General features: G+C 37.9%; 1 protein-coding gene across 7 annotated transcripts in view; it reads left to right on the top strand.

The window, feature by feature from the left end:
* Nucleotides 1–18,562, top strand: part of DLGAP2 (DLG associated protein 2) — a 440,625-nt gene that overhangs the window by 137,528 nt on the left and 284,535 nt on the right. Inside the window, exon 2 of one of the 7 annotated variants that reach the window (XM_056488338.1) lies at nucleotides 13,052–13,223. The exons of the other annotated variants lie outside the window; for them this stretch is intronic. Coding sequence (XP_056344313.1) covers nucleotides 13,052–13,223 — 172 coding nt within the window. The remainder of the gene's footprint in view (nucleotides 1–13,051; nucleotides 13,224–18,562) is intronic. 7 annotated transcript variants of the gene reach the window in all.

Genomic DNA, 18,562 nt, shown 5'->3' on the forward strand with positions numbered 1-18,562 from the left:
GTATTGTACAGGTTGGTTTCAAAATTAAGTTTGTGTGATTTTGATTTGTTTTTAGTAAAAGTATATAGGTCCTTTTATTCGAGTCAATGGGATACTTACTAGTAGACAAAAGTGGATGTAAAATTACCCTGATATCCACCTAGAAGACATAAGCATGGTTCTTTCTGCTCAACCCGTTACCACTTAAAGCTAAAACCTTGGCTCCTACTGACTTGTGAGAAGTATCTATTAAAAATTATATTCATGAGGTTATGGAGTGAAGTAAGATGCCAAGAGAACCTGTTAGCTTTTCTTCAAAAGTTCAAAACCAGACTACATTAATGAGAATGCTCAATGAAAGTTTGAAAATACATTATCCAATGCTGACTTGATTTTCCTCACATATTTTATGCATCAAAAGGAACATGGACAAATCAGAATTATAGTAATCTTGCATCATCTGGAGACCTTTTCTGAGGACTTTTTTATAGCTTTTTTTTTTTCTCTGTTAGAATAAAACAAAAAGTGGTGTTTCACTAGTAATGGCAACATTAAACAAAGAGCTTAATATATTAAAAGAAGAAAAGATATTGTGCAGGTCTAATGTGGTAGTAAGACACAAGCAACATATGCTTTTGAGGAAGGAAAAAAGAGTAAGCTCCTTGCCCAAGAACTTAGCATAAATCTAAACTGAGATTTCAAAGACCCTTATTTTCAGCAAGACAGTGTTGATTCACATAGATTAAGAGCATGTTTATATATCATCTACTTGTAGAATATGAGATCTGATCTGTTGAAGGAGTTAGTGTTTTGGCATGTATATGAAGCAGATTGTCTTTTGAACCACTAAGGCACTAGTTTAAATTATTCCAAAATTACATCTCTGTAACTAAACCTTAGTCTGGAGAGTTGATTTGATTTCCCTGAGTTACCTTGAACTAGATTGCTTATTGACATAAAATGGCTTGTTTGCCATGTTCTCTGCTCAGGGAGTCCTTCTTTCACTTGCCACCCATGTACTGCAGGGGTTAAACCTGTCTCTTCCAAAACCGAAGTAAGTTGTCTAGGCAAAATGCTGGAATCCATTTTTCTATGTGGTATGAAAATTTTTCTACGTAACCTCAGGCAGATGAAGGTTTTCCCTGTTTTGTTTTCAGCCTGCAGCAAGAGGAAGGAGCAGCATTGAGCTATTTAGTAATTTTTTTGATATTTTTGCTGTAAAAAACTGCTAAACATTCATCCGTTAACCTCTAATGTTTCCCATAAATGCAAACCTTTACAACTGGGATTTATTTCTGTATTGACTCAAAGCATGTTTTTATTTCATTAACAAAATATCTGATGTGATGATTTAATTTCTGGAAAGAGTGTATTTCTGATTTCCAGTCCTTATGCTGGGTTAACCTTGGTCAGCTGCCAGACCCCCACCCAGCCACCTCTCATTCCGTTCCTACAGCAGGATGAGGCAGGAAATAGTTTATGGGATGAGATAAAACAGGGAGGTCACTTACCAATTGCCATTATGGGCAAAACAGACTCAGCCTGGGGAAATTAACTTAATGTACTGCCAATTTAAAAAAAAGTTTGGATAGTGAGAAGCAAAGAAAAATGAAAATAATGCCTTTCTCCTGGCCTCTCCTTCTTCCCAGGCTCAACTTTACTCCTTTGTACATGACTCCTTAGCCTCTGCCACCCAAGGCAATGGGGAATAGGGGTTGGGGTCCATCCATAAAAACTCCTCTCTGCCACTCCTCAACATACATCTACTCCCCTGATGTGTCCTTCCACGGGCTGTAACCCTTCATGGCAGACTTGCCTGTTTGTGGGGTCTTCACAGGCCATTGCACCACAGTCCTGTCCCCGGCTGCTGGGGAATTTCTGCTTTGGTGCCTGGAGCACCTCCTCCTCTCTGCTCTCACCTTCATGCCCACAGGGTTTGTTTGGAGTTTTTTTGAAAGTTTATCTCACAATGTTTTTCCTCACCACCATTTCTGCAGCGTTTTTGCTCTTCCTTATGTGCTGTCCTTGCAGTGTGCCCTGTGGCGGGCGGTTGGATCTGGTTGGATCCGGTTGGAACTGGCTGTGTCCAGCTGGGGCATCCCCGGCCATGGTTCAGCTGTGCCCTGAGGCGGGCGGTTGGATCCAGCTGGATCCGGTTGGAACCGGTTGGATCTGGCTGGAATGGGCTGGATCTGGCTGGAACTGGCTGGAACTGGCTGTGTCCTTCTGGAACCGGCTGTGTCCGGCTGGGGCAGCCCCGGCCTCCCTTCACGGACTCGCCGCTGCTGCCGGGGCCTGGCACCTGCTCCTTGCGCAGTGAGTGCTTTTCTCCTTGGAATGTTTAAAACAGAAAGTTTGTCATTTATTGATTGTGTATGGAGCAGTGGTGTAAAAAGCCCCAGGTCATACGAGTGGGGTGCAGGTAGGATGTGTAGGGGAGCCACCAGAAAATTAAATCATGTAAACTTTTGGACAGTGGCATCTTGCCTTTTCTCATGAGAAGGATGGAGTGTAGGGCAGGCCTGCCTGAAAAATGACACCTTGATCTGAAATGTAAAAGTTGTCCCAAATTTCTTCTGTTTAAAACCTAATCTATTTTATTCTGTCTCTTTTGGAGGCTGTATTACACATATCCAGGGGAAGAAACTCAGTTTCATGTGAAGTGTTCCAAAATAACTATATTTTAATAAATTTCATAGTGTTTCAGTTAATGCTTTTTGACGTATTATTTTAGAGGAAAGTCCTCAAGTTTGACAGTGTGGATCAACTATTTCAAAAACCATTTAAATGTTGGGTAAAATATGTTTGTAGAAGCAATAATATTCGTGTGCTCTTTTTGTCCATCTTTGATATAGTCCAGCCCCTGAGAGGTTGTACTGCATCCAGCACAGCAGAAATCAGAGCAAACGGGCAGCAGAGCAGCCTATGTGTCTCTGTGCCCTCATCTCAGCCCACCAAGAGGGGATGAGATTCTTCCCTTGGAGCTAAGAGAGGGGCCCAGCCCCTGTTGCTGATGGGTTGAGCAGAAATGCCTCATGGCAGAGAGCTGGTGTGACTGCTCTCACGGCACTGCACAGCATCTCATCCTCCAGGCAATGGCAGAACCATGCAGTCGCATGTTTTATAGATGTCTTCTGGCAATGATACCAGTATTAGTCCATAAGAATTTACCTGTAGCCTCATGTACCCTCCTAGACATGAGAATGAATAGTGAGCTTATTTAAATTATGATTTTTATGAAACCAAGTCTGAAGTAAATATCCAAGAAAACGGAATGATACCAAAAGGACGTTAAACACAAAACCAAAAAACCCCATTTCTGTTATCTTGTGACTGTCCTGATGACAATAATATAGAAAATACACTCAAGTGATATGTATAGTCTGTGCAGTTTGTAATACAGCTACATTATCTGTATAGACTCACACAAGACACATTATGGAATGCTCATCCTTTTTAGCAGGCATACAGATATGCCTTCTAAAGAAACCATCACCATGCTATTCACACTGATTCGTTATGCTGTGACACTGAAATGCAAGGTGGAAATGTAAAATACATTGTGCCTATTTTCAGTAAATGTTTTTTCTTTGTAGGTATCTTAATTTGTCTATATAAGACTTTTGATTATTGCTTCTGACTGGGTAATCAGCATTCAAATTCTAAGAAATCTTGGATTTTGCTGCAGATCTCTCATGCAGTTTCAGTGGGACTGATCACTGTTTCTCAGTGCAAATTTTTAGTAGGTTTTTTAAATATCCCTTTTTCATCAAGCATAGCTCCAATATTTACTAGTGTGAAGACACAGTGATGAGGAATACAAGTGAATGAGGTCTGCACTGAGGTGCAATGATGGCAGGAGATCAAGATGTTGGAGAGCTGTGGTGCACACTAAAAGAACCTTTGCCTTAAGCAATGCTGCCTGTGGAATACCAACACTGATTTAGAATCAAACACTTATTGATTGATTGATTGATTGATTGATCTTATTTGTTAGCTCTGGCTTCAGGCTTGGTCACAACCCTCAAGCTACCATGGATTGCCTTTTATTTATTTGACTTAATAATATTTGTTTAGCCATAATACTGCAATGAAGGAGAAAGATGTTAAGAAAAGTAACTCCTGAAGGTAGACTAATAGCTTGCACACAGATGATTAAACTTACAAGGAGATGCATATGGTGCAGACTTACTCTTGCCAAAGTTTCACAAGCAGGCCTTTTCAGATTCTGGACAAAAATGTTGCACCACGCTGTGTCAATCTGTCTGCGCCTAAGGCTGACTGTCTCTTGGATGCATGGTTATTCTTTAATATCAGGAGTTTACTCAGGCAGAATTACTGTGCAGCATATTGTGCATCACTGTGCCTTGCTTAAAGTGCTTAGGGATAAATGCAGCTCTGGCAGGAAAATGAATGTGTTCCTTTTCTGCTTTATTTTATTTTAATTATTGTAAGTAGTAAAGTTGTTCAAAGGGACTTGCATTATATGTATATAATGTTCAAAACTCAAAAAAATCTCACTCAAATATTCTCACAATCAATATTGTAGATGCCAAAGTGTCAAATAATTAGGGGAAAAATATTGAATTAGGTTGTTTTGGATGGATTCAACAAATATATTTTCAAACTTTTATATTTACAAAACCCTCTATCCTTCAAAGTAAGAAAGTTACCCGCAAATTTTATGAAAACAAATGAGCTTGCTATGTTTATCTAAATTCACTGTGTCCTTGATGTTATTAATTGAAGAAAGTGTATGCACATATATATTTATATGTATACATACATATAAAAGTAATATAAACCTGTTGCACACTGCAGAAACTTGCCTCAGTCATCTGAGCGCATCTCTGAAGTGAGGAAAGATCATTACCCTTACTTTGAGAATTAAGCAGAGATGCTGTCAGCTCCTCCATGTCCCCAAAGTGGCCTTTGGCAAAGTATGAAATTAAACACATTACTCACCAGTCTTGCACTACAGCCATAACCACTGACCTGAATGATGGACACTGCAGTAGTCTTCAGTCTTTCATAACAGTTATTCTTGATTTTTCCTCCACATCTGACAACTGTGTGTGACAAAATTCTGTGACAGCCAGCACGGCCAATGTGTTATCTCTAGTAATTGCCCTTAAACTTCATATATCCTGTGCTGACTCAGACAGCCTTGACTTCCCAGATAAATTGAATCTCTGGAAAATCTGGGTCTGTATGCATCTATGGGGACAAAAGATCTGGCAGAGATCTTTGATCTCACTGTTCCTGGAACTGCAATTAAGAACATCCATCTGTGACCCCACTGCAATATGCCTAACACACTTCAGGACATAACAACTTTTAAGAGTCATTACTGCAAACTCAGAATGTATTACTAATGTCAAAACCATGCTGAAGTTCCATCACTGCATGATGCTGGTATGTGCTTGAGATCTAATATCACATATAAATAATGGCAGAATAAAGCATTCAGCAAGAGTGTTTGAATAGCCTCCTGGAAAGTATCATAATTTGTAAAAATAAGTGTCAAGACTGCTTGACAGATAATAAAGCCCTTATTTTGTAAGCTATAGCTAATTTTCTCCTGAGATATGTTGACGACATTTAATCTAATTTAATATGAATTTGCAGTAATATATGATTGTGGTGCATACAACAGCAACTGTGTATCAGATGGTGGTGTGCACTCTTTCTTTCTGAGTGTTATTACTCTTCGTCCCTTCAGTCTGACCTTTATTAATAAGTAGCGCAATAGTGAAAAACATCAGTCATTTCCCTTTCTCATTGCCTTCTTTGGGAAATGGATGGGGGTACAGGAAAGGGGAAAAGAGACTTCAAACTCTTGTATCCTTTCCTCATTTTACCTCTGTGTCCATAAGGATTCAGGAGGCCCAAAGCTGTGATTGCAGTGAAGGATGTGAAGGCAGACTACTTGAGAATGCACAGCTCTTTTGTCTTTTCCTTTAGATGCAACATAGAAGAGTTTAAGATTCCCTAAAGGAGCAGCCTAGTATTATGTCCTTCAGAAAAACACGTTTTTGTTGGTATCTCTTATTCCTAGAGTAGATTTTACTTGTGTGAGAAATGGCCTTAAATCATCTAAGACTGAGGATGTGGACAAGAATGGTACATATAAGCAAAGGTATAGGATAGTATTACTGTTTATCCAAAGTCCAAAAGACAATTACTGGGCCATTGCAGCCTTCTTAAGACCAAAAATAATGATATCTTTTAAATTCTTCTCCTCTTCAAAAAAACAATAGCATCATCGGCCATTTTTAATCATCTTCTGTACCTCTTTTAAAATATTTTTTTTCTATATGTACCCATCAATTTTAACTTTTTCTGTGCAGGCAGCACTTTGCATTTGTGAAAGATAAGTGACTTAGAGCAAGTTCACTGCTTTCAGCTCTGGTGCACAGACTGGATAAACTGTAGTGTAAATGAGTGCATATCAGTTCACATTTCTCTGAATTTACATATTTTCTCATATGCTCAAAAGCACAGCTGGACATAAACATATCATAATCACTCATAGTGCCATTCTACTATTTCGTCTCAATTTTGACAATTGACTGCAAGATGCCATGGTTTTTTAATTGGAGGGTTGTCTCTGATCTTAGATGCATCTTGATGCAAGTCTGTAAAGAGCTAGAGAATGAGTCTGCATCCTCTGGCAGAGCTCTAATACCTGAATATTTATTATGAAGATTATAGCTGATTAAAAAAATGTATAATACTACATCTTCAACGAGACCTCTTCTTTTTTACTAACATGAGGGCTCTGTACATAACTTGGTTATGTGTGACATGCACACTAAAAAGGCCCTAAAAAACTGTTTTCACTTTAACCTTCTCTTTCCTTCCCACTCACTAAGACATCTTTTTAGAACCCTTAAATCTTGTTTTCTTGTTTGCAGCTGGGAAGTCTCAGAGTTATCAATTTCCTTAATCCTCATCTTCCTCAAAGTGGTTAGCTGATATGGAAGGGTTGGATCATCACCATGATATCATGGCACATGATGCCACCAGGAAAAGAACTGGTTATTCCTGAAGGACATTTGCTCTTTTGATCTCTAACATGTACTGTCTTAATATAGCCCCAAGAGAAGCACCCAATACTGTAGAGATCTCCAGCCAAGAGTTAATGGCAGCTCTCAACTTCAGTTCACTTGTGTAGCACAAGTACTTCATCTGTACCCCAGTCCATGACAAGCTTTCTTCTCTTTTGAGAAAATAGAGCAGAAATGTCTTGATGAGGAAACCGATAATTTCCACAGCAGTACTTTTGTTTCAGTAGAAAAGGAGGTAAGAGGTACCTTCAGTACTGGGTACTGGATTCAGTTCCGGCACAGGGGACCTCCATGGATAAGGAATATCTTTCTTTAGGAAAGGAGCTGAGGGGGCTTGGGGTTGGTTCTGAGGTGGGAGGTCTGTCCCCAAGGCTTCGTAGCCAGTTCAGGGCATAAAATCAGGGAACAGTAGCCCAGCCTATGAAGCAACCAGCTGGCATAGATCCCTTGGTCACATAGGAAAAAAAATCTCTGCCTATAACTTCAGGTTTAGCATATGGAGATGAGCCTTTTTTAATCCATCCTGTGTGTGGGTTCAACTTCTTAAAAATAGTTGCTGCAGCTGCACACTTTGAGTCTCTGTTCATTTGAAGTAGGAGGGATGCTGAGCAGGTTTACAGCACAGTCTTGAAGCAATATCTCTCCTCTGCCTTTAATTCTTTTGGGGCCACCTTTTGCACAGGCCAAAAAGGGGTTCTGTTTATGAGCCAACACTCATGTGAATGCATAAGCACTGTCTAAAGCAAGTGTGAAAATGTGTTACCAGGTATTAACAGCACATTGAATACACCTTTCAATTATTCATTGAGACCCTACTTATATTCCTCCTTGGCATTATACTTAGAAGTGTAACGATACATTTTCTACAGATTTTATGGATTAAAAAATCATAGAATTAGCCACTCCATAAATTAATCCTGATGTATGTTAAGTAGTTTATCTAAAAATGGATGCTTCCCATATAGGAAGTGAATAATTAATTTTGTTTTCCTGGTTAAAAAAAATCCCTCAGGTGCTTTTCTGTTTTGTGCTGAAGCTGAAATTTTTTAGTCCTCTGACAATGTCTTACACCCTCCAAATATGTCTTGTTTCTATGGAGACACCAATGAACTGCAGCTTGCATTCTTCTGCATATCACAATACAAGGTTGCTTCAGAATTTTCCCAGTGTTTCACTGTCTTGTCTTTTAATTAGAAATTAATCAATAGGTTCAGTACTCTTGTCTCATGCACTCACATATACATGCACAAGCCATGACTATGAGCCTATAAACAAAATGTATGCTTTCAAAGTTTTAATTTAGGGAACAGCACATTTTATATTGAGGCTTATAAGACCAGAATTCTGAGCTGTATTGGGCAGCAGTGTGGGCAGATAGATATCTTGTATGCAGTAGATGAGATGGAAGGATTTTATATCTCATGCTTTTTAGAAATAGGAAGGAGTTCTGGAATGAACATATAATATGTTGTTTATTATTTGAATTCTATTAGTATTACCTGATATTAATGAATTCTATTAATATTATCTTATATTTTTGTTTGGACCCCCTTCATAATTTTTCTGTGAAATATCACCCCTCATCCCTCCCACCCTGAATGATCAGTTATTGCAGGATGGTTCTGTAGATCTGATTCTCTGAGCCATATTGTTCCTCCACTGTGAGCACAAGGATTCCTCTTCAGGGCAGCAGGAAGTAAACACTTGTGTGGCAGAACACGTGCTAGCAAACAGCCAAAGAAAGAAGCTTTGTAAATTATTTTGTTTATTAATTAAAAATGTGCTGTGAAGTAAACAGTATTTTTAATTAACAAGAACCAGTGAGACTGAAATGATGCCAGAAGTTGTATGCTACTATTAGTGAGCCCTTTGAAGTCAATAATATGCCTATTCTTCCTGCAAGGTAGTCTGAATTATTTTCCCCCTGGTTAAATTGAACATATAAAATATACCCAGGCTGGTGCTGGTGCCCTGATTTTTTTTTTCCTTATTATTATTAGCTCATATTATGCTGAAATAAATTTCCAGTGACAATTCAAAATGGCATTTGCAGAGGCCTCATAACAGATAAATGTTTATGTAAACCACCTGGTAATGGCAACAGATTACATCTGATGCTCAGTTTGTGTGCTAAGATGTATCCTGAGAAACTTTTTTCTCATCTTTTCTTTGTGCTACTCAGCAGACTGTATCCTCCTGCTGTCTCATATGTTCATTGTGATCTCCTCTAGATAAAAAGTTAGAGGTTTTTTCCATTTTTCTTAAAAGGCTTCTGAAGTTAATAGTAGTCATTAGTTGATTTAAACAACTAATAATCCAATTAAAAATAAAGGGTTTTGATGCTATACTTCTAATATTTCTTGTCAATATGTTTGTATTTATGCTAATACATGCATATATACAGACATATGTATGCTCATCTTTCATCATCATTTTTGTTGTCAAACTGAAAAGGTAAAAACACAATTAAGCCTTTAATAGACATGATTTCAGAAAGAATGTGTTTTTTGAAGTCTATGAACATTTATTGCACTCTCAATTTATTTCAACTGTTCAGTGTTTTTGTTAACAGACAGAAAATAAGGTTTAACCTCTAAAAGGGCCAAAGTATTACTGCTTTCTCAAGGATAATAATTGCTGCTATGCAAGCTAGCACATAACAGTTAAATATATCCTTGCTTTTGACAGAAGCTAGTGGAGCTGGAACAGGGATGAACATAGCTTATTAAATATAGCTCTTATGAAGACTGCTCTATAATTACTGTGACTTTTCTTTGTATCATTATGATCATAGGCTGATAAAAACAATGAGTTGTGTGCTTTGAAAAGGCCAAGAACTATTCAGCCAAAGAAAAAAAGATTGTACCTAGAGTAACAGCTCTGTTTGTTTTCTTTGAGTTGTTTATGTAAATAATACACTGTAAAGGTTAAATAACTGTCACCAAAGCTCCTTCTTCCACCGAAAAGAGTTAAAAACTTAGAGGAGAATGCTCCAAGGAGGATCAAGAATTCTTCATTTCATGAAATCAAATACATGTTCATGAGTATATCTTTTAAGAGTCCTTTTAATTGAGACTGTTTTTTTTTTTTTTTTTATAAAAAGATACGCTGAAATTTTTGAATGTCCAGAAATGTTTTCTGAAAACCTCAGAATGAAATGACCTATATACTCAAAATAATATGGTTACAAAAATGCCTGATTGTCCTTTTCTATCAGCTCTGTCATTTCTCAGATTCAAAATAGTTCTGGGGACCTGAATTCAAATATTTTCCATCATTTCTAAGCCGTGAGAGATTTCTGTGGTTTTTGTCCCCAAAAAAAGAGGAAATGTCAAGGATATGTTCTTTTGGTCTAGATTATATCCATTTTTTCAAGGTCTGTGTTGATATGACTGGGGAGGCAGCAGACCCTGAGGTAGTTGCTGTATGTCAGGAGGAGTGAACTTGAGCTTTTCAACAAAGACCTTGGCTGGTGCCAGAATCCACTGTCTTCGAGATTGCCCTTGCTTGTGAAGCTTTCTCCCATGTGTACTTACTGAAAACTAATTTTTTTGAGGCCAAAACTTTCACACTTAAAAATTCAGCAGCTCATGTCTTCTTAGTAATGAAGATTAATAATCGCATTTTCTTATTTTTAGATTTCATGAGGCAATTGAGGTTCACCAAAACCGAGCAGCATAGTGAAAGTAATCCAGACTTTCAGTATGAAGAAAATGTGAATCAGTAATTTCAAAGACAAAGTTAGGGGTTAAGAATTGTTGGTATTTGCTGACATGCTCGCAGAGCTGGAAGGCAGACAGGGCCACCATGTCTGAGATCAGGGATGGAGACACTGCCTTTTCAAACAACCGCTTGGCAAAACTCTTTCTGTGAACCAGGCCAGCTTTGTATTAAAGGCATAAGGTTCATTGCCTTGGCTACATATACTGGAAGACTTATCTGAAGGCTCATTCCTGATGGTTGTTATTTACCTTCTCACTTCTAGCCTAGTTCTCAGTTAGTGTGTTTGCAGGTCACCAGTAACATGCAGGTAAAATAGGCCTTTTCCTTCTCTGTTTATGCTTTTCGATGTTTAACAAACACCTCTCATGCTTCACTTAGTTATGCTGGAAAGGTATTTGGAATTTTTTGTGTCTGAGTTGCATTCATATATATTCTCACCCTGTGTGTCTATTTATGTAAATAATATTATTTTCTATTTAATATTATTTGTTTGTTATCACATACCCTTCTGCACAGCTTTAAAGCAACCTAATTGTTTTATCAATTGCATGGAGTTAATTCAAGGGTCTCAAATCTGTATGGGTAAATGATGGTATGAAATAGTGAGCATGAAGAGGTAAATAGAAAGGACAACTGTAGAAAGTAGTTCAAAATCCATTCTGAAGCAACTTTCCAGTAGGTTTGATTTAGAAAAAAGCAAATACATAAGCCGTCAGATTTTCTCTGCAAAGTTTCACAAATGGCTTTCTGGTAACACCACAATTAAACACCAGTCAATTGAAAAAATAATAACTTAGTGAAACCAATTAAAAGGAATGATTTTGACAAATGAGCTTTTAGAACTTGCTGCAGAAACCTTGGCTGATGACACATTCCAGTCATCCAATGTGCTGCTGTAATGATTGGTCTCTGTTTCAGCCTTATTTAACAGTTTCATTAATAGTATTAAAGAAAGCAAGTGAACAGCATGTTAATGAAGTCAGCAGATGATGTAAACAGCAGGAAACAGAAAATAAACGATACTTAGAGGTTAGAAACATGAGCAGGAGGAGTTATCAATGTATCATATTCTGATTGAGAGAAATGAGAATCTAATGCATCTGTGATAAACTAGTTCAGAACTGATTTTATATGCCTAGTACATGTTAATTAGATACAAAGAAATATACACATTCAAATACACTTAAACATTTTATTTTCTGGTTGTGAAGGGTCCTGTTTGTAGTCAGTATAGTGTCTAAAAGGGAAATACTGTCTTTGAAAGAATGTGCAGATAGATTGTGTAAAAGACTAGACATGTAATTGCAGAGTTTTACACAAATAAGTGAATTGTAGGAGCAATTTGCTGTTGTTCAAGCAGGGGTAATGTGAGAGGAAAGACTAAAATGTAATTAATGAACAAAAAAGGAATGGAGAGGAAGATTGCTGTTACCCACATATCTGAAATGTGTAAGCATTTAGAAAAGATATGACTTATTTAACATTACTACAAATCTGATATCTTATCAGGAAAATGTTCTTTATTAGACAAAAGTAATCTCTAGCCATACTAAAACAAGATTAAGAAAAATATATGTACACAATTCAGTGCCAATTAATGGAAGCCTAATACAAACTGTAGGCTTCCACTCAGTTGCATACAGAAATGTCAAGTTTCTCCAACACACCTCACTGTAAATGCATGTTACAGAGTTCCTAAAGAGCATATCTAACCTATACTTTTTTCCCCCCTTCCCCAACAATATTCAAATTATAGGAGAGGAGACTTCCCAAGTGCTTCATTCAGCAAGCCCAATCCCACACAAGCTCTAAAATATTTCCCCTTCCCCGGTGTGGTGACATGCACACTGCAGGCAGACTGACAACTACCTCCTCCAGTTGGAACATATAATCATCAATACCCTTCTGAGATCATTTAAAATGTGACTAACTTAAGCCTCAGCTCATACATTGTCAAATCCCACTTGGTGAGTTTTGTTCCTGTTCCAGCTGGAGATGGGCCCACGCTGGAATTTGGGAATCTAGTTTTCATGTTCCAATATTCAATAAAGAGACTCGGACTCATTTCTAGTTTCCTAAACTGCAGTCATGTCTGTAAGTAAAATGCTGAAACGTTAGTTGTCTGGGAAAAATAAATGAGTGATGATTTTAAGAGATACGCTGTGGCTACTCAGTGCAGTAGCTTCCAGCTTTTTGGTGCTGTTCCCAGAAATGCTTCAACCACGGTGAGGAGCTCAATTCTCTAATTAAAAAAAAAAATTGTATCAAATATTTTTCAGCTTTACACTCTCAAATTAAAGCTTAAAAACCTCCAAGGAAGGAAAGGAGGCCAGATTGGAGGGGGAGGAGGTGAGAGGAAGGAAACGGGTGGAGAAAACCACTATATTCCCAAGATGCAAGGAAAGTTGAAAAGTAGAAGAAAAAATATATTAAATCAGTGTAAACTAAGAGGTAAGTTTAAGGCATTTTTTTACATTGAATGTATGTTTTGTTGGGGTATTTTTAGCAGTAAAATTCTGTATACTTTACAAGCATTTGAAATACATTTAAGTGAGGTAATTGCTTCTTTTTTTCCCCAATTTCTTCTGCTATAAACTTGATCTATATTTTTATTAAGCCTATCAAAGGATGTGTTGTGCTGGGATTTTGCTACTTTTCTTCTGTTGCTGGGTAAAATTGTCTATTACCTCACCAATGACCTACATGAATTGAAACAACATCCCATGGCAGCAGACAGGTTGTTTTGTTGTAGAGCTCAGCTTCAAAAGTTAATTGTTTATGGAGACTTAATGTTCATTGTGGTCCTACTTGCCTACCTCACTGCAATTCAGTAGTGTGTTAGTGTAGCTTAGGAAAAAAGCCCCTGAAGTAATAGATTTTGGTATAGTTAGGAAGGTAGTTGACCTGTGTTCCTAACTTGAGGTCTTATATTGTTTATTAGTGTTGCTGTTATTGCTATTTGGTGTGCTGCCTATGCAGGGGTTGTATAAGTTTAGATCAGGGACCACATGTCAGCTGCTGAATAGTAAGGCTTGGTGCACTTAAAAGCTCATTTATTACTGGGATGTTTGTTGCTATACTGCCAAGAGCCTGCCAGAGATGCAACAGAATAAAAATAATGGTGATTAATATGACTGTGCTTGTATTGCAGCACCAAAGACTTTGCACAGTTAAGTTTAGAAAGGAAGGAAGCAGAAATCTGGAAAAAGTAGAGGCAGGTGTAAGGAGGTTCTGCATAGCTGCACCAGCAGGGAGGCAGAGGTGTTGTGTAGCCCTTGGCACCTACTGCATATATAGACTAGGTTACGTGCAGCATTTTTATTTGTGAAGGTTGGGAACAGTGTAGGGCAAGTGCAAGACTGCTACCAAAATGGGAGAAACAAGAGCTCTCAGTAGTTGATAGTGAAAAAAAATACAGGAGATGGGGCTTGTAGAGAATGCTGCCACCTTCCTGTCTGATCCATATCCAGCTTCTGTTGTGTCTGGTCCTCTCAGGCTGGAGGTCATACTATGTTTAAAAGCTTCTGATGTCTCAATTGTTCATGGTTTTGATCAGTCTCATTTTTTAACATGTTTATACTATTGATTTCAAAAATATTATGAAAAGAGGTTCTATAAATTAATGATATTGTCTTTGGTTTAAGCTTTGTGTTTGAGTATTTTATGGATTGCTTCAAGTGTTTTGACTGTGAAAAGTGAATGCTTATCATTGCCACCTTAAGCTGTCTGCTTATTAACTGAAAAGTTGTGGTCTGCTTAGATTCCTGACTTCTCCAAATGTCTGGCCATCCTTGTTCCTCTCTGTACATTTTCTAGTTATGTTATGTATCTTCAGTAATTCAGGTGAAAGTGTTAGTGTTTTGTTGCCTTCTGAAAACATACATGTCTAATGACTATCCCTCTTGCTTGTGCTCACCACTTAGTCTTCCTTAACTTTTCTAAATATTTTTTTCAGAGTTGAACTGAATTCTTAACTATTTCTACAGATAGCAGTTACATAAATATATGCATGGCAGCTGTGCACTTCAAGATGAATATATTATGGATGAAGAGCTTGAATGCCACAGTATTTGTACTATTTTTATTCAGACACATCCTGAGAATTTAGCATCAAATGGCCTAATTCCGCTCTTAATCTAAAGCCAGTGAATTAAAACAGAAACTCCTACCAGACTTCATAAGATCAGACTCTGCTCTGCCTATCAGAGAAAAGAGCTTGACATCAATTTGAGAATTGTTCCGAATTGTGCATGAAGCTAGATATTATGGGCAGTCTTTTGTAGGAAAGGAAACTTGGGAAAGAAGAAACCCAGTTGTTTAGTGGAAGCAATGGTGGCATTGAGGCAAAAAAGAAGATGGAGATGGCTGAGCAACAAGAGCTGTGAGGGGTAGGTAGGGAGAGCTGGCTGGCAGCTGAAGGGTGAGGGGAATGAAAACACAGCCTGGCAGGCAGCTGCAGTCACAGACCCCGAAAGTGGCAGGGGTGCTACTGCATTAGTCAGATACTCTGATCCCAGAATTTCTTCAAACTTCCAAAAGACCTTGGACACCTATGAGGGTGAATGGGAATAAGGCATCCCAAGACACCTATGCCTTTTTCAGCCTTGAGGTGTCTCAACAGAAATAAAAGGCAAGATAGAAATTCTACTTTAGAACAGACTGGACAGCTGATGATTCTTGCAATCTTTATTTTGTTCTGTATAGATTAATGGAAAGCATTTTCCTCAGATATTTGGAAACCATGACCTATATTTTAAACAAATTCTTAAATAAATAATTAATATGTTTATTTAATCATAACTCCATCACCAGACAAAAATTATCTAACCAAGGAATTAATCATAATTATATTCTTCCCAGTACCTGGCATGTATTCTTGTTTTTTCTCATCTGTGGATGCTTTGAACAGTAAGGGAACACTTTTAAGCTGATACAGTTTAGTTTAGTATGAGACTACAAGGGAAAGAAATGTTTAAAATAGATTCTACATAGAAATAGTGAGAATAGAGTTTGGGCATTTTCTCAAAGTCAGATGCCTTTGCTCATTGCCAATACAACTGAAGAGAAGTAGGGGAACAATCCAGATTGCTAAAAACACTCTATGTAAAAATTAGACATTTACTTAAAAACTAGCAGCTATGCATAGGAATTGATGTGTTTGCATTAGTATATCATTTACCAGGAGTGTTCTATCAGCTTCATTTCACAACAGATTTAAGACACAGAGTGTCATGAAGAAATTCAGGCTGGCATTAATAAAGCATGCATGCAGCACTTCACGAAGAAAAGCTGCCTTTGGTACTGCTTATTTGAGGATTTATTCACGTGTGCAAACAAGTTGAATCTAGCCAGCTAATAGCAAGACTGGGTAATAAACAGCAAAGGCGTTCTTCAATTATGTGCTACCATGAGCTTTGCTGTATTTTCAGATTGTCCTTTTGAGACAGGGAATACCTCTCTCACTTGAACGGGAAAAGTCTTGGTAATACTCAGCAACTCATTCAATGAAATTCACCCAGCTGCAGCTTGATCGAATGCAATGGGAACAAAATGGTGTCAGCATTTAAGGATTCGTCGACTTGAGTTTTGCCTACAGGTCTGCTGGTAACTGGAAATACTGAAGGCTTTGATGTATAATACCTGTTTTGACCAAATGCTGTCCTTTTCCTTTCTCTCTAGTTGTGCCTCAGCAGAGTTTCCTTCGCATTAAACAACTCTAGATGACTAATTTTTGCTCTTTCTGCACAGTGTGTATTCTTCCATTGTCCCTAGGTTTGCAAAATAGATAAATATGCGTGAGAATGGGGAAAAGAACTGAAGGCAAACCCTTCTTAGAAAGTGATCTAAGCTGGCAGAAGACAGCCCCCGTAGTTGCTCTCTATGTCTGGCATGCAGAAGGCACAGTAGATGACACTTCACCTAAAGCAGAAATATCTAAATGCTAAATAGATTGGAGAAAGAAAGGCATTGTTTTTTACTATGTTCCTACGTCTGAGGTATTCCATGTAAAACACCACACAAAGAAAAAAAACCAGCTAGAATGGTTCTCTATCTTCCACAATTATTTTTATCCCTCTAGGGAATGCCTCCCTCTTCTGAGGTGGCCCTTCTTTCTCCAGTAGTACCTTTTTCATCAAGGACACTCTGCATGTAGTCACAACTGGTAGAAATGCACAAAGTTCCAATGTGAACTTTGTCCTCTTACTTTTCATCACTGCTGTAAACACAGAAAAAAAGAGAAGCAGAATCATTTAGGTTGAAAAAGACCTTTAAGTTAATTGAAGCCAACTATTGTACCAAACTGGGCTGTTTGAAATACTGGCCATTTACCTCACTCCTGGTGATGTTCAGTAAGCAATGGATCAGCCAAGAGAGGGAGGAAACTGAATCTTCAGTTAATAACTATATTAAAATGAAAAGAGGCACTCAATATGTGAGCAGAGATTGCTATGTTATTGCTATACTTATTTAAAGAGGTTGCCTAAATGGGAGGTTGTTTTAATGCTAAATTAGCCCTGGGAATGCAAGAGTAACACCAACTTTGGCCTAGAGTAAAGTCTAAGATTATCAGGCACGAAATACTGTACTGACCTCCAGTGTCAAAGGTGTCTTTGAGCTCCTAGCTGCTTCGTTTTCTTCTGGGAATGCAGTCATGATTTGAGCTTTCATGATGAAAGTGCATGTTCAGCAGATGCCTTAAGGTAGAATTATTTCATAGGATAATAGCTGAGTTTGGAAGACATCCCTTGTGATTTTCCAGTCAGAGCTCACTAGCTAAAAGCTGGTTGCCCATGACACTGTCCATGTCAGTTGGGTTTTGTCATCAAGAATGGGGACTGCACAAACTCTCTGGGGAATTAATCCAATGTTTTCTTTGTTTCACAGTGAAAAAAATTTTTTTTCCTAAATTTTGAATGGTATTTCCTCTATGTCACTTTGTGCCTATTGCCTCCTATAGTGTCAGTTGCTATTCCGAGAAGAGTATAACAGAGGGACGGTTATAAATTTGTGAACTGCAGAACACTATGTTGTTTGCAAAACAAAGAGAGGAACAGCTAAGAAGTAATATTATTATTTTTGTTATTACTCTATTCTTTAAATATAGATCAATACTCTTTTTAAAAAACCCACACCAGACTGGAATTAGTAGAAATTAGGTAGGAGGAAAAGTCTGAACTTGATGCTTTGCTTACCTCTCTGTGCCTTTGAAAACAGAGGTCATATTCTTCCCTTTCAAAGTGCTCTCCAAACAGGTTCAATGAGTCCAGGACACGCGGGTGAATTCAAATTCAATGCCATTCTAACCAACTGACTAACAAGACTGATTAACAAGAAATTTAGTACTGTGTGATTTTGTACTTCAGCAGTGTTTGTTTCAGAATAATTTAGAAACGAGATAGTCACAGCAGCTTTGTTAGAAATTGACTATATCACCATTCTTTAATGAGTAATACATCTTGCTGCAAGGGGGTGGAGTGCTATTCTCTCTTGGAAGTGCATATGGCTGCATGTATATCTATGAATATCTAGGGCAAAAGTCTTCAGGTGTAGCTCATGACCCAGGTAGTTATCCCATCATGATCCAGGATGATAATTAGAGAAAAGCATCAAGGCTGCCACAGTACATAATTTACACAATTTTAATATCTATAAATGAGTGAAGATTTTGACTGTCCTCTGGTGCCCACTTGTAATATGCTTTGCTGTGGAAATCTATTCAGAGTCACAGCTATTATCATAACAATAACCTCTTTCTCCACCATCTGCTACAAAAACAGCCAACAGGTTTT

This window comes from Oenanthe melanoleuca, chromosome 3 (genome assembly GCF_029582105.1).
Source record: "Oenanthe melanoleuca isolate GR-GAL-2019-014 chromosome 3, OMel1.0, whole genome shotgun sequence".
NCBI classification, from domain to species: domain Eukaryota; kingdom Metazoa; phylum Chordata; class Aves; order Passeriformes; family Muscicapidae; genus Oenanthe; species Oenanthe melanoleuca.